Source organism: Glycine max, chromosome 14 (genome assembly GCF_000004515.6).
Source record: "Glycine max cultivar Williams 82 chromosome 14, Glycine_max_v4.0, whole genome shotgun sequence".
NCBI lineage: Eukaryota > Viridiplantae > Streptophyta > Magnoliopsida > Fabales > Fabaceae > Glycine > Glycine max.
Genome location: NC_038250.2, coordinates 48,823,107 through 48,846,506, shown reverse-complemented (window position 1 = coordinate 48,846,506; position 23,400 = coordinate 48,823,107). Strand labels below are relative to the sequence as shown.

General features: G+C 31.1%; 3 protein-coding genes and 1 long non-coding RNA gene across 4 annotated transcripts; 3 read left to right on the top strand and 1 right to left on the bottom strand.

Annotated features, from left to right (window-relative positions):
* The first annotated feature begins 443 nt into the window (after nucleotides 1-443).
* Nucleotides 444-1,673, top strand: LOC100802642 (HMG-Y-related protein B). Its single transcript, NM_001360349.1, has 2 exons — nucleotides 444-610; nucleotides 986-1,673. The coding sequence occupies exons 1-2, from the start codon at nucleotides 560-562 to the stop codon at nucleotides 1,463-1,465; spliced, it is 531 nt and encodes a 176-aa protein (NP_001347278.1). The 5' UTR covers nucleotides 444-559; the 3' UTR covers nucleotides 1,466-1,673.
* Nucleotides 1,674-6,061: 4,388 nt separating this feature from the next.
* Nucleotides 6,062-7,470, bottom strand: LOC100305747 (H15 superfamily protein). Its single transcript, NM_001249228.2, has 2 exons — nucleotides 7,210-7,470; nucleotides 6,062-6,825 (listed from the first exon to the last, which is right to left on the bottom strand). Exons 1-2 carry the CDS (start codon nucleotides 7,258-7,260, stop codon nucleotides 6,346-6,348), a joined length of 531 nt encoding a protein of 176 aa, NP_001236157.2. The 5' UTR covers nucleotides 7,261-7,470; the 3' UTR covers nucleotides 6,062-6,345.
* A 1,332-nt stretch (nucleotides 7,471-8,802) lies between these two features.
* LOC102661694 (uncharacterized) lies at nucleotides 8,803-10,120 on the top strand. Its single transcript, XR_418183.3, has 4 exons — nucleotides 8,803-8,862; nucleotides 9,501-9,598; nucleotides 9,781-9,872; nucleotides 10,111-10,120. It is a non-coding gene; the product is annotated as an uncharacterized lncRNA (long non-coding RNA).
* Nucleotides 10,121-16,977: 6,857 nt separating this feature from the next.
* Nucleotides 16,978-18,160, top strand: LOC100802108 (15.7 kDa heat shock protein, peroxisomal-like). The gene is made up of 2 exons (NM_001253036.2): nucleotides 16,978-17,205; nucleotides 17,685-18,160. Exons 1-2 carry the CDS (start codon nucleotides 17,064-17,066, stop codon nucleotides 17,975-17,977), a joined length of 435 nt encoding a protein of 144 aa, NP_001239965.1. The 5' UTR covers nucleotides 16,978-17,063; the 3' UTR covers nucleotides 17,978-18,160.
* Nucleotides 18,161-23,400: the final 5,240 nt, after the last annotated feature.

Below are 23,400 nucleotides of genomic sequence, written 5' to 3'. Positions count from 1 at the left end.
GGCATTTTAATATGTTTTTTTTTAAAAATAAAATACTATTAAATTAAAAATAATGACTGTAAAAAATTAAATATGAAACATATTAAACTTCTGTTAGAATGATTTTTAAAACTTGGGATAGTCTCCGTCAGAAAACCTCATCCTAAAGAACAAGCTTGCAAAAGACAACAGGGTACCTTCAAATATTCCTGTGAACTAGCACATCCCTGCCACGTCATCGATCCGAGAGACCTCCTTAATAATAGATCTTTGGCCGTGGGATCATTGTCTTTTGGGTAATTCCTGGCCGTCCATATCCGTAAAGATGAACAAGAGAATTGACAAAGAGGCATGAAGTTTTTCCCCTTTTTTCTTTTTAATTAAATTTCTTTCCAATTTTTAATTTATTTATCTTCCTTTAAATTCAATCCTCAGATCTTTGTAAGAGTCATCCATATCATACCCTTCACTTTCCTGAAAAAAAGAATTTTGAACCTGCCTCTGTTAAAGTTTGCATTTTTTTTGGGTGGGTTGATAGTACTGTGCAAGCTTTGGAACTTCTTCACAAGCTGCTACTTCAATGGCCACTGAAGAGGTTAACAAACCTCAATCGCTTCCTCCATACCCTGAGGTAATTCACATCAATATTCAGAATCCCTTTTTTATTTTATTCTTTCTCTCCAAAATTAAACCTTGGAACAGTTTTCCTAGTAAAGTTGGCAGATTTCACACTGATGTAATTGATCTGTGCATTTTCACTGACTTGGGTTTCTTGTTTTGGTCACCCAGCTTAAAATTTTAGTACTTTTGGAAACAAAAGGGGGAAAAAATAGGGTTTTCTAGCAATTCAAGCAAACAGGAAAAAAAGGGTGCCCCTTTTTGGTCTACAATGAGTTTTACCCGAATTCATGAACATGGGCTATGATTTTTACTGCATCCCAGCTCTGTTACTGAAAAAGACTTATTCATAATTTGTGAGACTTATAAGATGTTGATGTTGTTGTAGATGATAGTGAAAGCACTTGAAGCCTTGAATGAGGCTGATGGATCGAATAAATCAGCGATATCAAAGTACATAGAAACCACCTACGGTGAGTTGCCAGATGAAACTGTTTTGGGGAGTCACCTGAACAAGATGAAAGAGAGTGGAGAGCTTGCCTTCAAACAGAACAATTACATGAAAGCTGATCCAAATGCCCCACCAAAGAGGGGACGTGGAAGGCCACCAAAGCCAAAGGTTCCATTGCCACCAGGCACTGTTGTGTCCCCTCCAAGGCCAAGGGGTCGTCCCCCAAAAGACCCTAATGCCCCTCCTAAGTCCCCTAAGGCTAAGGCCACCCCTGCCACTGGCAGGCCAAGAGGAAGGCCTAAGAAGGTTGCTCGCTCACCGGCCGTGCCGTCTCCCACCGCCGTCTCCACTGGAAGGCCTAGAGGCAGGCCTCCCAAAGTGAAGCCTCAGTTGACAGAAGTTAGTGTTGAGTCATAGAATGGTTTCTTAGTTATAATGCCAAATTTAGTGATATGCTCTGTAGTGGTGGTGGGTGTGGTCTTAGATTTTGTGTTGATGTAATCTCTTTGTAAAATTATGTAGTGGTAGCTAACCTATTGTGAGGCTTTGTGTTGGTTTTTCTTTCTAATTATTATCCAATAGAACAATGACTTAAACTAATGGTGATTTTGAGTTCACAAGTTCTAACTTAAAAATCCATGATGTGGCAAAAGGGTTGTTGTTTCAGATCCTAATGTGGTTATTTGTTCCTTGTTGGAACTGTGCACGATGCAAATATTTAACACAGGGAGTGGGTCAATGTACCCTGTCGCTAGAGATAAGATAGGGAAAGGAGAAACTCAAGGTGATGATGTAATAAATTCGACTCTAGGCTTGATGTCTGCCTTATCTGGACATCAACCTAGGGAGGAACCTCGTACGATACAATCCTATATTCGCATGTTTCCGTTGATTTGACCTTTTCAGTTTGCTCTGAAGTCGTTGTTTCCTTGAAGGGGGAAATCCTCTGGCCTGGTTTGACCTCTAGCCTAGTGGATGTGTATTTTCTTTCTATCTTTCTTCATCTCACGGTGACATAATTTGTAAAGCTAGCAATTTAATTAGTTAGTCACAATTGGAAATTCTAGTTTTGGGTTATGAAAGGGCAAACCCAAATTGGATTCAATCTTATGGGTTTTTTTTTTTTTTATCCATTTAATCTTATTGTTTTGTTATTTTTACTGTTATGATGATTGGTGCCTTAGTAGATTGTTTTGTGCCAAGTATTTGGATGTGGCACAGTTTCAACTTTCATGTTTAACCCCGCAAGGTTGAGTGGTAACTTGATTCACTTCGTGATTTAGCTCATCTATTTAATTTAACTATAAAAATCATGTGTAGTCGCGGTTATGAAAATAAATCCAGTTGAGGTATTAGATTAATGAGTCGGAGGCCGTGGATCACTTAGTGGTCTGATTAATTCATTATATATATATATATATATAATATAGTTAATAAAATATGATGAATTCATAATCTTTAATGTTACACAATTATTTATTACTATAAATTATTTTGTTGGGTATTATCATTAAATTGCAAAAGGGAAACTATTATTATTTTCTATGACTAAGTACTCAAGTTGTCAAATGGTCATGAGAAAATGTGATGAAAATGTATAAAATACATAAATATTAAATCATATCAAAATTAAGATAATAATTATTAGTTATTATATATTTTCATTAAGATCAAAATAATATTATATGAGTATATTATACATTAGTATTCAATAATTAGCTATTAATAGTTTAACATATTTTAAGAATTGTAGAAAAAAATAAAAATGATTGACCGACGATAAATTACTGTTTAAGTGATATTTTATATGAGTTTTTGTACTATTTTATATGTATTTTTTTAGATAATTACTTATGATTAATACCTTAATAGGCAATAGTACCTTCCATTTAAACATTTATTAATAAAAAAAAAGTAAAAATAATTCCATTATAGTTATACTCTTATTAGATAATTACTTATAGAAGTATTAGTAACATTTCATTTAAATACATTTAAAAAGAAAAAAAATCTATTAAAGATAGAGAAATGTCATATTGAATCGGGTCCCTCTTCGATTCTCACCGCTTATTAGGTGAAATGTCATTCAAGATCACCCACCAGGATACCATTATGTTTGTATATGGTAAAGGTGGAAACTTCAAATTTGCACATTACGTGTTAGGTTCTTCATGGTGGGAATGATTGTGCAAAACATCAGGACATCAAAGGATTAGGATTTAGGACAATCTTCTTGCTTACTATCATGACCTCATTATGGAAGTGTTCAAGCAGATTTTGTTTTTAATCAGTGAAAAGAATATGTATTAAGGAAGATAATACAGTGTAAAAGGGGTATCCGCCCTTACACATATAAGCCAAACAACTTGAAAGCACTCAATCTATCCTATACCCCATTACATAGTATAACCATAATCGGATATCCAAAACACTAATATTTCCCAAGTGTTCCATTTGTACCAGACTTGCACTCCTACACTCCTACACAAATAACACTAGCCATGTACCCGAATCCATATATCCCACCTTAATGTGTCACTTTCTTTCCAGCTATATTTTCTATATACCACGGATGACGGATCCCAACATATACAACGCCACCATTATTACATATTCCATCACAATTCAAATGATATTTGAGACCAATAAATTAGTAGAACAAGTATGATGTTTTTTCATGTTTCTGTTTCTCTAATATTTTATGTTCACATGTAAGTAATAGTAATCTTGGTTAAGTTTAATATATAGACCTTAGTTTTTTTATTAATCGGAAAAAATGATATATTAATCTTGGTACCAGGAATACCAGAGAACGTTTTACAATCAAAAACAACACTGTACCAGTGTTTTTTTATTTTATTTTTAATCAGCATCACTGTACCAAGGAATATTTTCTATCAACAAGGAATAGTTTTCCGTCATCTTCCTCAAGGAAAACTTAGACAATAAAATTAGCTTCTGAATTTTGGTATCCTTATCCAAACTTCTCTAGTTTTTACTCTAATTTACTACAATCTCTTGACAATCCCTTAAACGAGTATCTATGTGACGGTAAAATACTTGTAATACACGATAAAAACATGCAAGTCTTTATTTTTTTCCCCTCCTATTGCTGGATTAAAATTTACTATTTTAATAGCATTAAATTTTCATGACACTTTCCTATAAAAAAAATAAAAAATTCATGACACTATTATGAGATAATGATTCATCACATCCAGCTTGATCATCATTCAAGTTATCAATACTTGGACAATCAAGTTCTCACACCCTAATTCTGTTGCGGATTCTTGAATGGCTAAAGCAGCGTATAAGCTTTCTTGTGGCACTGTCTTCCTTGCTTCTCCTCCTCCTAATGCATGTTTCTCTGTTACTGTTAGCTGATTGCAAAGGCTAGAGCTGTTTTGGTTTAGTTTGTTTTTGGGCTTTTAATTAGGCCTTGCCTTCTTGTAAACAAAAAAAAAGAAGAAAGAAAGAAAGAAGAAAGAGTCATTTGTTCCTACTCTTCCAAATCAACCAGATATGAAGGTTTGTCAAAATCCAAGCATGCAAGTCCATGTTGACTATGTGAAGATGGATGGTCATTTCTGCTTCAACTTAACAAAGTAGTATTTCTCTGTGGTTCATCTTAGCTTAGGCCACCATGTAGCACATTCCAAGATGCTAATATACTTTGGGCTTTGATAAGGAGGAAGTTGTATGCGTTCTTCGTCACTTTGTGCTGGGTCATTTACTCCTTTTTTCTTTTTATTATTGTCTGTTCGTACTCCCTTTACGTTTAATTTCTGTCTTTATTTTCTACAATTTTTTTTTTTTGAAATCTGTAGATGTCTCAGATATTAATTTCTAAGAATTTGTAGATATCCCAAAAATCTATTTCCAAATTGTTTTAAATATATTATGAAAATAAATTATATTTTCATAAGTATATTAAATAATTTCAAAATTTTAATCCTTTATGGATTAAGTTGAGTTTAGTATGTGAAATTCTATTTTATAACTCCAACTTAATTACAAATGAATTGAGTCGGATCGTAATATTTTTTATTTTGTAAAGAATAAATTTTTTAAAACAATAATTTATTTTTTTTAAAAATGTGTAAGTATATTATATTTAAATATACTCAAAAGAAATCAAATTATAATAATATTTTATTAATCAAATTAATGATTTTAATGATAATATAATTTATTTTAGATAAAAATAAAGTATTATATTAATATAAATAAAATCAAGACAAATAAAAATAACTTAAGAAAAGATAAGTGACTTAATTAAATAATTTAATAAACTATGAATTAAAAATTAATATATTTTATATTTAATAATTAATTTATATATAATTATAATATAAGTTGGATTAGATTAAAAAAAAATTCATTATTCAATCTGATTATAATCAAGTCTTAATTAATTAAATCAAATTCAATACAAATACTTACAAAACACAAGTCAATATAACCCGATGGAATTGAGAACGACCCCACCATACATACGACTGCTTTTCCGACATAATTTAAGGTGGTGATTGAAAGATCGAGAAGTGAATCTAGCCACCACTTAACCTAACGGGGTCAAACATGAAACCGTGCCACATCCAACAATACTAGGCTCATAACGGTTAAAGTCTTTCACCACCCTTCCAAAATTTTAATTCCAAACTGAGACTAACGAACTAAGCAGAACAACTTCATTCCCAGATATACAAATTTGAGTATTTAACCAATGACACAAGGCACCAATCATAGTGGTCAAACCAGGACAGAGAATTTCCCCCACCAGGGAAACAACGACTTCTTAGCATACTGAAAATGTCTTATCAACGGAAACATAGGATTAGAGATTGTATCGTACGGTTGATGTCCAAATATCATGCATAGAATCAAATTTATTACATCATCTACTTGAGCTTCTCTTTTCCCTACCTCTAGGGACAGGGTCCATTGACCCATTCCCTTGTTTTAAAAATTTGCACTGCGCATAGATCCACCACGGATAGATAAATAACCACATTAAACTCTGAAAGACATCCATTTTCCTTCCACATTATGGATTTATAAGTTAGAACTAAAGAACACACCACGAGAAACCAAATCACCATTAGCTCAAGTCACTGTTCTCTTTGGTAGTAATTAGCAAGAATAACCAAGACAAAGCCTCATAATAAGCAAGCTACCACTACTTAATTTTACAAAGAAATTAAATTGACCCAATATCTAAGACCACACCCACCATCACTTCGACAAGAGTAGATCACTACATTTGACATCAATTAGAAAGAAAGAAAGAAACCATTCTATGACTCAACACTGACTTCTGTCAACTGAGGCTTCACTTTGGGAGGCCTGCCTCTAGGCCTTCCAGTGGAGACGGCGGTGGGAGACGGCACGGCCGGTGAGCGAGCAACCTTCTTAGGCCTTCCTCTTGGCCTGCCAGTGGCAGGGGTGGCCTTAGCCTTAGGGGACTTAGGAGGGGCATTAGGGTCTTTTGGGGGACGACCCCTTGGCCTTGGAGGGGACACAACAGTGCCTGGTGGCAATGGAACCTTTGGCTTTGGTGGCCTTCCACGTCCCCTCTTTGGTGGGGCATTTGGATCAGCTTTCATGTAATTGTTCTGTTTGAACGCAAGCTCTCCACTCTCTTTCATCTTGTTCAGGTGACTCCCCAAAACAGTTTCATCTGGCAACTCACCGTAGGTGGTTTCTATGTACTTTGATATCGCTGATTTACTCGATCCATCAGCCTCATTCAGGGCTTCAAGTGCTTTCACTATCATCTACAACAACATCAACATCTTATAAGTCTCACAAATTATGAATTAAGTCTTTTTCAGTAACAGAGCTGGGGTGCAGTAAAAATCATAGCCCATGTTCATGAATTCGGGTAAAACTCATTGTAGACCAACAAGGGGCACCCTTTTTTTCCTGTTTGCTTGAATTGCTCCAAAACCCTATTTTTTTTTCCAACCCTTTTGTTTCCAAAAGTACTAAAATTTTAAGCTGGGTGACCAAAACAAGAAACCCAAGTCAGGGAAAATGCACAGATCAATTACATCAGTGTGAAATCTGCCAACTTTACTAGGAAAATTGTTCCAAGGTTTAATAATTTTGGAGAGAAAAAATAAAATAAAAAAGGGATTCTGAATATTGATGTGAATTACCTCAGGGTAAGGAGGAAGTGATTGAAGTTTATTAACCTCTTCAGTAGCCATTGAAGTACCAGACTTTGAAGAAGTTCCAAAGCTTGCACAGTTCTCTCAATCCACCCACTCAAAAAAAAATACAAACTTTAACAACAGAGGCAGGTTCCAATTTTCTTTAGGAAAGTGAAAGGTATGATATGGATGACTCTTACAAAGATCTGAGGATTGAATTTAAAGGAAGATAAATAAATTAAAAATTGGAAAGAGTTTTAATTAAAGAGAATAAAGAAAAAAAAAATCATGCCTCCTTTACAACTCTGCCTTGTTCATCTTTACGAGAATATGGACGGCTAGGAATCAACCAAAAGAAGATGATCCCACGGTTGAACTGCCATGTTGAGAAGGTCACTTGGATTGATGACGTGGCAGGGATGTGCTAGTTCACAGCAATTTTTAAAGATTGTCGTTTGCATGCTACTTTGGATGAGGTTTACTGACGGAGACTATCCTGATTTTTAACATTTTTGTATAAAAGAATTTAATATTTTATTTTTAAAAAAAATTTAGTGCAGTTGAAAATTGAATTTCTATAAAAAAAAATTGATGTTTTAAAAATTCTCATTTAATAGTTTTTGCATTTTGATTAATTACTTTAGAAAAATACATATTAAGTATCACATTTTGTTTTCCTCAAAAAAAAAATATCACATTTGGAGGATAAATAAGCATTTTGATTAATTTCTATCCGTTTAGTATGATAAATAATAAATAAAATACAAATAACAATGTTGTTTTATTATTACATTTAGAAGAAGAAAAAATGAAATGATAACTAGTGCGATTATTTATAATATAAAAAACTCTCTTAGTTTCATCCTTAACTGAACTAGCTAGAAATAGAAGCAATTAGCCTAAGCCCAACAAATATGGCCTAACTTAAGCTCGATTATGACATGAAATTAATCAAATAAGTTGAAAAAGGCTCGTGTTTAATTCTGCTTCAAAATTTAGAGTCCAAACCCTATACAATTTGGGTTCAAAAAGGCTTGACCGATTTATCACCTATAGCCTTGGTCAGAGTCCATTTTTAGGGTGAGAAAAATTATGTTATACATATTTTTTTTTATTTTCTTCTAATTTTTATGATATTTTTTTAATTTATCCCCTAATAAATACTAAGTATTCTCTTATAATATAATTGTTTTTCTTAAACTCTGTGAAAAAATTTAAATGTCATTCTTTTTGGAATGGAGGGAGTATTGTGTTATGTTGTGTTATTTTTTTTTTTATGGATAAATATTAGTTATTAATTTGTTAGTTTTTGTTAGTAGTAGAGTTTAACTCATAATCTTTTTTTCTTTTTTTCATCACCAAATTAATCATAATATCTTCTCGAGTATTGTGTTATTTGTATTGACTTCTAACTAATTTATTTGTATTAATTTTTAAATTAATGAGATTCCACCTTGAAAAATTACTCTTATTTTTAATAAGGTTAGTAAGTAATATGTAAACATAGAAAAAATGGTCGAGGCTCCCTTGTCAACTTGTACACGGAAGGAGAACAAAGAAGCAGCATCAGCTTGGGCATAATGAAAGCTTTGCGAATCTTCTTCATGGTGTGATCTGCAACTGTTGCTGGCTCTGTTGCTGTTGCTGCATCATTTGGAGGTTTATATTTGCCTATAATATATGTGATTGAAATTGCTAGAATTCACTCATGCCATGTTATTGTAGCTTCTTTCCCTCACTTTTTTAAGTTTAGTGTGGAGTTCAAGCCTTAAGAATATTGTTAGAATCACTAGGTCATTGTTGACATGTTCCCCTGTTATAGTTTTTATGTTCATCTTGAGGTTTAGAATATGTTCTCAATATGATATTTTCTATGTTGCATGCTGATGGAAAGGTTGGAAGGTGTTATCTGATTAAATATATTATGATGGTTGTTGTATTGTTATTACCAATTTGCATGCTTACACTAACTGCTTGAATAAGATACATTCATTCAGACTGAAATACAATCTTTAGTTCATCATCTTTTGATTGTTCAGAAGAGGATATGCCAAGGTTACAAGAGAATTTGTGTTTACTTTAGGAAGTAACAGTTTACTAAGTGGAGAAGTGATGCAGGCCCATTAATATCTGATATCCTGATTTGTGACAACAGTACATTTGATTTCTTAACAGTACATGCTGGTTCTTAATTGTTATTGTGATAAAAGTTGCATCTGTTGGACAATTGACTCCTTGCATATTCCTTTTTCAAAATATGAAATTTTTTATGTATCTCTTTCTTCTACTTTTGCCAGCTGCTGGAGCTGGACTTACTGGAAGCAAAATGGCTAGGAGAGTTGGGGGTGTTGATGAGTTTGAATTCAAGGCTATAGGAGAAAACCATAACCAAGGCGTAGGTTTTGATATCTTTCACATCCCTGTTTTCTTGTGACATAGCTTGCTTAAATTGAGTTGTGATCTATGTTTCTGTGTGTGCATGTGTGAACTTTGTCTCGCCTTTCTTGTAGTATCAAATAATACTTCTGCACTTGGTTATTATTTCAAATTAGATTCTTGTTGAACTTCTTCTTGCAGAGGCTAGGGGTTGAGATCTTAGTCTCAGGATTTGTCTTTGAGAAGGAAGATTTTATAAGGCCATGGGAAGGACAGAATGACAACTTGGAGAGGTACAACAGTGAACATTTTCCTTCAATAATACTAGTACCACTGGTCAAGGAAGGTGGTTTCACCTAGGAATTTTTTATGTTGATGCAACATGCTGATAGAAAACTACTGTTACATTGAAATCAGCTTGTAATTTAGTTCAGTTTATCTTAACTTTAAAACCTGTGATGTTATTATTTTTATGATTGATGGTGATGATCCCTGCCAAAAAAATGACCTTTCATATGGTCTTGCCAAAAGTTAGGTATGCCCTGCATACTCTTTTCATGTTTATCCGTTGAATGAGAGGTTACCATATTACTTTTAATGTCTGTCCTGATTATTATTGGCAGCTGAACTTGTAGAAAAAGTTGTACTTCTTGGAGCACCCATCCCAATCATGGATGAGAACTGGGAAGCAACTAGAAAGGTTTGTGGGGAATTTAATTTTCCTCTTAATAGATTGTTCTTGTAGCATCAACACGTTACTCTAATGAAGCTGTTAAAGCCAATATTGTTCTTGTAACATCAACACGTTACTACTTTTTGAAATTATTATAATGATTTGACTTATCTTTTATTTATTTATTTATTTTATTTCTATTGTCTTTTCTTTTGGATTGTATTTATGCTGTATAAGATAAATGATGAAGCAAGCAATGTCTATTAGGTACTTTTCTATATATATATATATATATATATCCCGCGTTCAATTTAATCAAAGTGGCATGGCTCCAAGAGTTCAAATTCACATTTTCTCTTTCAAACAAACATGTTTTCTTGATGTGACTGTTTCTCATTAAGAGGGTACTTCTTTTTGACTCGTGTTTTAACCTGATAGTTGTAACTTGTAAGAAAAATTAATTCTGTAGTCTATCCCATTTTTTTGTGCTTAGTTGGCAAAGGTATATTTTCTCTCTCACTCTGTTGCACAGTGGAGCGTTTGATGGCAATGGAATCCTTTGATTTTTCAAAGGTAGTAATAAAGGCATATAAGAAAATAGTCTTTTATTATAAGCTAATAGGTGGGCGCAGAAGTTAAAGACAAGCTACCAAGCTTTCATGTTATTACTTAGATAATATCTTAAGCTTTTGGTATTGCATTATTATTATTATTATTAGTCTCTGAACCTCGGATAGTAATACTCCAGGTTCACTCAAAAGAGTTTATCCAGCCTCTTCATGAATTATTATTATTTGCACTGAAAATGATTTTCATTTCTAATATTTTGGTTTATTAAGAGAAAAATATATGAACTAATTTGAAGTTGGAACTCAAATAGTATTCAAATGATTTAATTTTAATTTTAGTACATTCATTATTTTTATTCAATTATTATATATATATTGACTTGTTGGGAGGCATTTTCCTTTCTGTATAATATCAAACCCAACACAGCATTTTTTTCCTTTTTGTATAATATGAAATCCAACACAGCATTTTCATCTATTCTACTCTTATGCTCTTGTTGGCATTTTATCACTGAACATATGGTATCATATAATATTGCTTGTCTTATGGCTATGCTCTTGGTGTGGTACTGAATCAGTTGGGTTTAATTAGAAACCTTACAGATGTCAAAGCTTTATCGGAAAGGGGAATCCTTTTCTTGGTAAGATACATCATTGCAGCTACTCTGGTTATTTTCTTTTCTTTTTTTCCCCATTTGTTTGTCACTCTCAAATGAAGCATTGAAACTTTGATTTATAAACATATTTTAGCATGTTGGGGATAATGAAAACAAAGACACAAATTCCATTGCTGAGTTTCCCCTCCTCACCAAGAATGCTGTTGAATCTTTACGGTACAGGGCTGAGGTAATGTATTATTTCCTTTACTCTTGATGAAAAACTAAAATAGGATTCCATTGATTCATCAAATCTTCGATCTCCTTTAAGGAACACTTTATTCTATTGCAATCTATCCTTTTAAGAGTTACACTTACCCTTATTAAAGTTTGATAAAAAAAATTAATTACCATTAAATTTACTAATGCTAAAGTGATAGAATTAATTTTCTAACTTCAATAAATTTTTCGTAAAAAAAACTTAAAAAATAAATAGGGACAAAATTTCAGGGGTAAACCAACCCGAGAATAAAGTCAAAATAAATTTAAGATTTGAGTTGTTTGGTTGTAGAAAAATAAGTGAGAAATAAAGTAAATAAAGATAGTAAATTTTATGTGTGTCATTCATTATTATATTCTTATTTAACTACATTACAGGGGGAATTGGTACAACTAAAGTTTTTCAATTTTTGTCAGCAATCATTCTTTTGGGCAGAATTTTCGTCAAATCCCCAACTTCATTCAGACTTACGTTCTAATTATTCGTTTGTTTTTATTAATACTCGCGTCCTATTTATAATGTGAAAAAAGAGGAAATGGTATTTTGAGAGAGATCTTCTCAACCCCAATTTTACTTAAATTTTATCATATAATCTTGTATATCAAAATGTATTTTTTTCATATTAACAATAGTAAAAATTATTTGTTATTTTTTGTAGATGATTAAACTCCACTTAAAAAACCTAATTTTTGTCTGATTACTTTTTTTTGAATTTTTTTAATATTATATATATATTATAAGATAAGAATTGAAGATCATATTTAAAAATTTTAATTTAATGTTATTCGAATGAACCACATCTAATGCTTTATGGGTACATTTTTTAAACTTATTAAATTATTCTACAAAAATATGAGGACTCATTTATGTGAACCCGATTTAATGTGAAGCTAGTAGCAGGCTAGTAGCATTCATTCACTCAACAGTGCAGGAGGTCCCACGTGATGTTGCTGATATGAGTTGGCACCCATACATATTATAATCTGTGTCAGCATCTTGTACATATTATCATCTTTTTCTTAAATGAATAATGTATAGAATATATTTTGCACCTTCTGTACTTTTCTTCCTTTAAGTGGATATGCTATGGTGCCTAATTAAGTAGATTTGGTGTAATTAGTTGCTTTTGTAGATAATAATGATGACTGACTTTTTCTTGCAAGATGTTGCAAAGAGAGTCACGAGCCAAGGATTTGAGGAATGAAATTTTGAACTCTGAAAAGTGAGTGCCCCATATTGCATTTGGTATCAGAACTGTAACTATGATCTAAGTTCATTCCCTTTCTAGAGATCAGCTCAGAGCCATTAGGCTGTCGGTATATTTTTACTCAAACTTTAAATCTTGCATTTTTACATTCTGAGGTATTTTAACAAAATTGTCTAGTTTTATTAAGTGGAGTATATAAATCAATTGTCTAGTTTTTTTAATGTTTAATTATATAATTGATCCCTTAATTATAATTAAAATTTTAACTTGTGTCTCTCAATTATTAAAAAGTTTAATCAAATTCCCCAATTATTTAAAAGCACTATAATCATACCTTTTTTCGGCAACTCCATTAGTTTTGGTGACAAAAATCGATATTTTTACATCAATTTTCAATACAATCAACATAAAATAAAATAAGAAATTTTTACATTAGTTATCTAATTCAATATATAAAAATGGAGTCCTGCTTATCATTGACAGCTCTTGTAGAAAAAGTTGTACTTCTTGGAGCACCCATACCAATCATGCATGAGAACTGGGAAGCAACTAGAAAGGGTTGTAGGAGATTTAATTTTCTTCTTAATAGATTGTTCTTGTAACATCAACACGTTACTACTTTTTGAAATTATTATAATGATTTGACATATCTACATATATAATTCATACTTAATCATAGATTATGGAGATACAGAGAGATTGCAGAAGAAGAAAAAAAAAACATAGCATCTGAGGATTAAGGAAGCTTCCCATCAACGAGCTCCTACGGTGTACTTCTCTGACTTGTTATTCTGCCAACTGCTGGTGGTGGTGGTGGTGATTGTCTTTCTGTGGCTTCTTCTGCTGTCACTGCAGCTGCTGGTGGTGCTGGTATGATAAATTTTTTCACAATGATCTTGTATATGATATAAATCGTCCCTGCCAGAATCTTCCGGGAGAGATGGTGGTAGGGGTCCGAATCAAGCGTGTGGAGGTACTTGGAGATGGGCGACGGGGACATAGTGGAAGGTAATAAGCGGTAAAGAAGAAAGGTTCACAATCAGCCGAAGAAGGTTGTGCAGCAATGTTATGGGTCATGAGTTATTTATTACAAAAAAGAGGAAATATTCGTAAAGTTTTCTGTTTCTTCCTAATGAACTAAAACCAGTAGTCTAGGAGAAGTATTAACCCTATCATATCATATGTACCTTGACCTACATCATTGGTGGCAGTAGCCACTTGTATGCAATATGAACACACCTCACATGCACATACTTTGAGAAGCATTAAACATTATGTGCCAATTTTTTTCCAACTCTAGCTAGGCATAAGGAATAGACATCCATGGATGATGGTTGTGCAGCACATGTTATGGGTCAGTAATTACACCAACTACGTACGTAAAGTTTTCTGGTTCTCTTCCTAATGAACTAATTAAAACCAGAAGTCTAGGGGAAATATCATTAACCCTATCATATCATATGTACCTTGACCTACATCATTGGTGGCAGTAGCCACTTGTATACAATATGAACACACCTCACATGCACATACTTTGAGAAGAAGCATTAAACATTATGTGCCAAAGAAGAATGTTTTTCCAACTCTAGCTAGGCATAAGGAATAGACATCCATGGATGATGCTTGTCTATTTCAGCGGCGAATTTTTATTGGGGTTTCAGAGAAGTAGTTGGTGTAAATGCTAGTTGTAATTCTCCATTTATACGTACCTAAATACAATTAAGCTTATCGGGGGAGGGAAAGAGGTATAATAGAAAACAAACACTCTGTCCATTGATAACAAAGTCTTGGCTTATATAAGCCTTACAACAACATGCAGCAAAGAAAAAATAAAATATCAACGTTTTATAGTGGCTAGGAAATAGATAAATGTGTAACTACTTAATCCCCAACTAATCGAGATTGTTATTAACTGAATAACCATGAAAAACAAACTCTAAATAACCCAGCATAGTCTTTGGAAGATGAAGCTCCAGCTCTACCGCAATTGCGCTTCTGTGTCATCTTATTCTGTCACTGCCACGGCCGCTGGTGGTGGTTGCGCTGTTACTTCTTGTTCTGTGCCGGCGCCACTGGTGGTGGTAGTAATAAATATGAAGGTTTTTTCATAGCGATCTTGTAAGTGAAATAAAAGATCACCTACGAGATGGTTATGGCAATCACCATATATGTTATGATCACCCAACGGGGTAGTGGTGGTTGTGACGGCGGAGTTGGCGGCAGTGGGGACATAGTGGAAGATAAGAGTACCTGATAGCTCAGGGTATTCGAGGCCCCTAGCAAAAGTCCCCCCTAGGTGCAGAGGAAGAAGGAAACCGCGAGGGAGAAGGGAGAGAGAAAGACGAGTCTAGAGAGAGAAAGAGATAGAATTTCAGAGAAGAAAAGCTCTTATTATCAACATGCCCTCATCAGTTAGGGAGATACCCGCTTTTATAGACACTGAGCGGCAGTTTCTAGTTGGTACGAATATATATTCAATGAGCATTGTGTGTTTTGTCATGTTTGCTATTTATGAAGTAATACACAATTTTATTAGCATTGCGTTTTGGAATTATTATAATCAATTTAAGAAAATATAATTTTATTAAAAATATTTATTTATTTATTTTAGTTGACAACATATATTTATTATATTAAAAAGCACTTGTTATACTAAAAATATATTTTTTTTACTAATGTCAACTAGTATTTTTTTATCAACTTTAACCAATAATAATTTTTTACAAATTTTATGGTGAAATACTGGTTAGTTTTGTTGGGTCCCCTGTTGAGACTGATGAGATTCACTGACATCCCTATATTCTCTCTCAAGACACATTTCAGACCAATTTAAGGATATTGTTGTTAGATGCACCCATCATTATTACTTGTGTAATCATCAATTTTCCATTAATTTGAAATTATCCTTTCAAAAATTTTATGATTTTCGTAAAATTTGTAGGAAAAAGTTTTGTATAAGAATTTTTTTTTACAAAAGACGTTCGTAACCCGTAACTTTTAAGTTATATTAAGTTAATGAGTCAATTATGTTATAAATTAAATAATATTATTATACATAATATTAAATTAAAATTTTTAATACATATTTAATACACTTGTAAATTTAAATAATAAATTTTGTAAAAATTAATTTAATAATTATGTTAACAACAAATTATGAGATCCAACACTCTAAAAGTTTGTCGATCATTAAACTCATATTATAATATAACAATTTCGTAATAATTAAATGCAAATGTGTTGGTATGGTACGAATTGGTGGAAGAAAGTAAGTAGAACATTGTAGAGGGAAGATGACGAAAAGTACGATGAAATGCGTAAAACTCGAGGGTTCTCTCATCTCTGCAACTTGCATTCTGCATACTATATGCGTAATAATCTAGCTTTTATCTAATATCGGAAGTATTTGAAACCGAAAGTTAAGCATATACTAAAAGTCTAAAACACAAAGTCAAAAAGTGAAAAGTGATTATCAAAATAAAAATTAAAAGGAGACCTGAATTATGAATCACATTATTTTATCATATATACAAGCTGTATAATAATCAAACCAATATATAATACTAATAAGGTGTTACTTCAAGTGATTTTTGACTCAATTTTTTTTAACTAAAATATCATATTCGACTCTTATATAAAAAAAATGTGATTAAATTAAAAAATATTACTAAAAATGATTAATCAAGTTTTTTCGATAGAGATTAATCATTAAAAAAAATTATTGATTTCTCCACTCCAGTGTTGTGGTCACCAAATAAAACCAAATTTTTATATTTAATGTAGTTTAGTTAGAACGTAGTAATTAATTTAGTATTTAAAATGCCAAGGAACGTATTCACTTTTCTTTTTTTTTTTTACAAATTACAAGCCCAATAACTAAGTCATATACCACATGCTAGGCCCAAATAATTGGGCTTCCCATTTCGCTTTTCAGTAGAAGAACCTAGAACCAGAACGAGGGATAATTGTTAATTGAAGACGAACATAGGATCAATCAAAGAACATTCTGGAGTGTCTGCGACAACTAACACAAAAATACATATAATAATTTCATTGTTCATAAAAAAAATTGCAAGCACCACCATATCATTAGACAACGAGTTTATCTCTTCTTCTACTAGAGTTCTCTTTTCTCTGGGTAGTGTAATATCATTAATCAATGGCTGACGCTATCTTTGGATACCCTTTCAGACGCTTCATCTGGGGTCACCCTCCAATTTTCAGAGAATGGTCTGGCTCAATAGCCCTCTTAGATTGGCTCGAATCACCCACTGCCCACATCTTAAAAGTTAATGTTCCAGGTACCATGTTAATATTTGTTTGAAAAAAAAAACTTAGAGATAGAGTTATTTACGTGCTTTTGATGTTATTTTTAATCGAATGAGTATAGCTTAGTTGAACTTTAGTAATGTACGTAAGTTGTTGGAAACTTCTGATAAATGTTTTTATTCTAAGGAATAAAATAAATTAAAGTTTTATTCATTTTGATAATCTATGTTAATATTAGTGTAAATTTTTGTTACACGTATAATAGAAGTGGAACTCCAATTTTTAATAAGGAGAATAACAACAAAATTTTATAGAGAATTACATGCAAATTTTGTCCTTTATTTTATTACACTCTTTCACCCTTTCTTCACTTTTGATGATCCATTAGAATCTTGAGCGGTGATTCTGTGTATGATGGTGAAAATGGAATCTTTTTTAGGGTTTGACTTGATTAGTGGAGTGGTTGGATGATTATAATTGAGTTTTGGATGATGGGTATGTGTGTGGATAGGATTCAGCAAGGAAGACATAAAGGTGCAGATTGAGGATGGGAATATTCTTCACATCAAAGGGGAAGGTGGGAGAGAGGAGCCTCAAGCAAAGGAGAAGGATACTGTTTGGCATGTGGCTGAGAGAAGCACTGGAAAGGGGGGTTTCTCAAGGGAAATTGAATTGCCAGAGAATGTGAAGGTGGATCAGATTAAGGCACAGGTGGAAAATGGAGTCCTCAGTATAGTTGTGCCTAAAGATGCAACACCCAAAACGCCTAAAGTGAGAAATATTAACATCACTAGCAGGCTTTAATTTAAGGTTTTCAAATCTAGAATATGTTTATATGAATACTAATTGAGAACAAAAAAAAAATGTACTAATGATGTAACGATTAAGACCATGTGTGTTTATATTGTGACCTAGCCCTCTTTGATTGATATGAACCTTGTGTAACTTTCATGTTACTATATATGCTGAAACCTTTTGCTAAATAAACCAAGAGCTTGCATAAGTCTAAAAGATCCGATTCTTCCCACCTTGATCCATCTGGAAACATAATTTGGTATGAAAAAACCCAGATAAGAGTTGTTGATTCTCACTAATTAAACAACCAACATATGCTCAACTGTAACTTAATGAATTCTCCAAATGGGGCATACTCTATCCAACTATCCATCTAATCGGCCATCATTAATGTGAATATTATATAAAAGTGGTGTCACAGCTGTCAACTTGCCAACTAGATTTCAGAGGAACATTAGGTGTGTGAAGAATAGTAGATAGACAAAGTAATTTAAGAACAGATCAATTTTTTGTGTACAAATTTCGAAATTAAATTTAATGGTCTACTATAAATTGAACACAAAAAACAGGATGAGAATATTTTTATAAATTTCATTTTGTCACTAATATTGGTTTGTAATGGATGTCTAAACATGCATTAAGTCTCTAACCAAGAGATTTTGATTATCAGATGATTGATAATGTGGGACCTGGCTGGGGAGTACAGATTTGGGCCTTTAAAAAATATTTTATCAATTTCTAAATGCACATTAACTAGCAATGTTGTTTTTATCGATTGCCAACTGTATGATACAAGCTTAAGTAACACCAAAATTAAAATTATGTGATATTATTCTGGCTTCTTAATTTTAGACTCTAGAGCTTTTTTAGTTAAGAAAAAAAAACATATCTTATATTTATTTATCATTTTATTTTTACATACAATTGATCCGATCATATGTTAGAGTTGTTAAGCCATTTTTGTTACTGCCTGTAAGAGTAAATTAAAGGCAATTACATAACCTATTTTACTATTAAACAACGATACCTTAACCATGCACACCAAATCTCAAGACAACATTTATGTCTGCGCCTCCTTATTTATTTCTGTCTGTTCAATCGAACATAAGGCTCGAAACAAATAGAAAGTCAAACTCAGTTTGACTCTATTTTATAAGAATAAATTTGGTTCCAAAGTGGACTCAAGTTTAATAAATATCAGTTATAATAAAACTGTATTATAAAAATATTAAAATTTTATTATTAACATTTATCTTCATTCAATATTTTTCAGCACTATTATTTTTTTCTTTTTGCATATTTTATATTTATCTATTTTTCTTCCTTGTGTAAATTTTTGTGCAAAAAAAATTAAATAACATATTCAAATAATAAAATTTCAAATTCATTAAAATTTGTCCTAAATATTTACTCATTCCAAAATCAAAGTTAACATTTTTAACCGCAATCTAACCATATCAATGCAGTTGGTATCAGGCTGAATAAAATGGAAGGATGTGGAAAGAGTCCCCGGAGTTAATAAAATAAAGCGTGTAAATGAAATAGTAGTTATACTATTGTGTGAAGTAATTCACTTAATCAAAAGATTGTGATTAAGAATGGGGTGGTTCATATACAATAATATTATATTGAAAGTTTAATTATGATTATAACATGTACCTGCTTATAAGAGGACAAGGCAATGCATACAGGGAAACACTAATAAAGGGTTATGTAGTGTCCAAAATGAAGAACAAACAGAAACCACTAAACAGCATACACACATATGTCAAATAGTATTAATTGTAGACATGAGCAAAATCAATTTCTTTATGTAACCTAACAAAGAAATTCAATTTCTTTATCTTTCATTATATTCAATTATTTTCCTCCAGAACGGTATAATTTAATGCGTACATGTCCTTTCCTATCAGCTAAAAGGTCCCTTGTGGGCTCCACCAAGGCCTCATTAAGAAATAAATTAACAAAAAAAAAAAAGAAAGACCTCATTAAGAAATAAATTAACAAAAAAAAAAAGAAAGAGTTTTCTGTCAAGAGAGATATTTTACCGTATAACAAAAGATAGACAAGATATATTCGTGTAAGGAGGTATGTAATATTGTGAACGTAATTATAATAAAGTCAATACACTTATAATATAAATATTTTAAATATTGCTAATTGATTATGAATTATTTTGTATAATAAAACTATTCACTTTCACAATAGTTGTTTACTTGTAATAATTTTAATTGATTGATAATATAAAAATTAAATATAATATTTTTATGCTATTAAAATGTGTACAACATGACAATTGATAAAAAAAAAAAACTTTGTAGTTCACGTTTTGGCAATAGGAGAGGTATTATAACGTTTAAATTACGGAAAGGGTATGTACTAAACTAACATTGATACGCTATGAAATGACCCCTGTTGGCTGTTGCTAAAACGACAGGAACAGTTTTGCTATTATTTGGCTTAACCAAATTTTATTTCGACACGTGTCATTCTCCAAATTCCAAATTCCAAATTCACCACCCAATAAGTTATAACAGGCATTATCGCCTAATTGGTTGACGGCACCTAAAATGTAGGAAGTCATATTATATATGGAAGGGAATTGTCTAATTTATTTGAGATAAAAAATGAACTTAAATAACTCATTTTTACTCCTTAAATTTTCATATCATTTAATTTAGTCTTCAAAACTTTACAAAAAAAACTTATTTTTAATGGTCTCTTACAAAATTTTCACTAGTGATATTAACTTTGTCTAACATGGAGAATAATGTACTTTTTTTCTTTTTTTAAAAAGATAATTAAAATAATGTAAAAAAAATTATTAAAATGTTTCTCTCAAACACATGGAATTTTAATATTCTATGGTTTTATTTCTATGTTTAGTTTCTACATTCATTTTTCACTAATTCAAGTTGCAAATTTATTTTTGTGTCTTCTTTTTCTAATTTTGTTTGTTTATTGAATGTTGCTTTCATGAGTTCTTATGTTTAATTTTCTTATCAAGATCTGCACGTAAGAGTTGTAGTTTGAAATCCATAACTTGTTCTTCACACCCAAAATGAAAGAAATGTGTGTGTGGAAAGAAGTTATTAATCTTGGAAGAGAGAAAGAGTTTGCATGAAGAAAATAACAAAGAAAGAATGAAATTTCTTTCTATTTTGATTCTCTTAAAAAAATTGTTTCTATCAAATTTTTAATTCAAAATATCACATGGAATGATGCAACGCCACATTTATATAAAAAAAAAATGATCAAATGAAATCTCCATGTGTCACATAATAAACATCATTAACATCATATGTGAAGATGGATTAAAAACATATTTTTAATAAAATATATAAAATTGAAATATAAGTAAAACTAAACCAAAATGCGAGATACTATCAATGAAATAGTTGTTATTTTAGTATTGATAATGTATGGATTATCAATGTAAAATGCGAGATACTAAACCAAAACTGAACCCTTTTTTTTTTTTTTACATAAAACTGAACTATCTAGTATCTAGTATTTAATAACAAATTTCTTTCTGAGTTACATAAGCCCAATAAACTATTTATAAGTCTTGTGACTTGGACAGCAGTTGCATGAATATGGGGGTTTGATTGAGAGGGGAAAAAAAGTTTAGTCTCTGTCTATTTATATCCTCCATGACCATTTCTAGCCATCTTTTTTGTTGCTTTTGGGAATAGTCAAATATTATCTCATTATTAATTATTTTCAAAGAAATAACTTACCTCTTAATTGATATGCATTTGGAGCATCCTTAAAGACGTTGAAATATTGAATTCAAAAGCTTTTTTGGATGTCATTATATATATAAAAACTTCAGAAGATTTTTTTTTTCATGTATAACAGCTCCTCTCTATATTTTTTTCTTATACGAGGAGGGCCCCAAGACCTCAACTCCTCTATATATCTAATATAGGTACATAAAAGTTTAGGTTAAACGTGAGATTGGTGTACGAAACTAAAATTGTAATTTAGAATTGTAATCTTAATTTAGTCAAAGTTGTGATTGTTTCATAAACATATTTTTGAGTTAAATTTCTATTCTATCTTAGTACTATACTTACTTTTACACACCAAACAAATACAATAGGAAAATATTTCGTGCTCTGAAAAAAGAATCTTATAACGTATTAGTTGTCAACGAATTAAGACTATTATTGCACTTAGCTGAAAAGACAAAATCATGAAGTAAAAGGGTAGCCTTTATTAACTCTTTAGTAGTAAAATAAAGAATAGTTTCAACGACTCTTACGACATGCCTCAACCACCACGATTACTTCACTATTAGTATTTGTTTTACTTAATATTTAAAGGTGAATCCTCATTTTTAAAGAAATAAAATAATATTTAAAATTATAAGTAGAGTTTCTTCTTACCTTGTTAAATTAAAAGAATGTTTGAGTAAATAAATTTCTAGTAGTTGTAAAATACAATAGTAAGAATGAAGAATCTTTACTTAGATTTTTCATCTTAATTTATCCGCAATCTCTCTCTCTCTTTCTCTCTACTGCAATTTATCCGCAATCTCTATGCTTTGTACTTCATTGATAAGAATTAAGGAGTTATTAGTCATTACTACTACAAAATTATTAGTATTACTTTCAATGGTTTCTCTGTTACCTATGTAGAGACATATATTAATAACATTTATCATATTAATTGGATAAAATATTTTGGTTTGAAAAAAAAAAGAATAAAATTATATTCAAAAAGAAAAAAAAAAGTTTAAAACATTATAATTTTTAGTTAAAATATCTTTATTTTCACTTATCATAAATATAAAATGATGGTAGAATTATTTCTGTTTAATTTTTTATTTGAATCTTTGATAGAGATGGCAGATGACAATGAAATGAGATAAATAAAGGTAATAGTTATTATTGATCACCCGTACTTATACAAGTATTTGTTAAGTGAGTATTCACGATTTTATATATATTCATGGCTACTCACAAATATTTGTAGGTACTTGTTAAAATATAAAATTTTGTGTTAATAGAAAAAAATAATATAAAACTAAATATTCTTGAGATATTTATTTATATTAAAAAATAATTTTGTAACATATATTTATATTAAAACAAATTAATATAATTTGCTTAAAATATATTTAAGAATATTTAAATTAATTAAAAGTAGAACATGCTATTCCAAATGAATGACTACAAAACATATATATCCTAATTTAACGTGGGTGCGAAAGAAATAAGTCTCTTATATCATTATAATAATTTTAAATTATATGTTCTTTCAACATAATATAAATTCAAATATTTGAATAAATTTCTTGTTGCTTGACAAAAATTCTCATTAAAAACATTAAAAATTATGTAACAAGAAGACTTGATCTATTTTTCGTTTGACCAAAATAATTAAGAAAAAAATTTAATAATTAATGTGAAGTTGCTATTATAAGA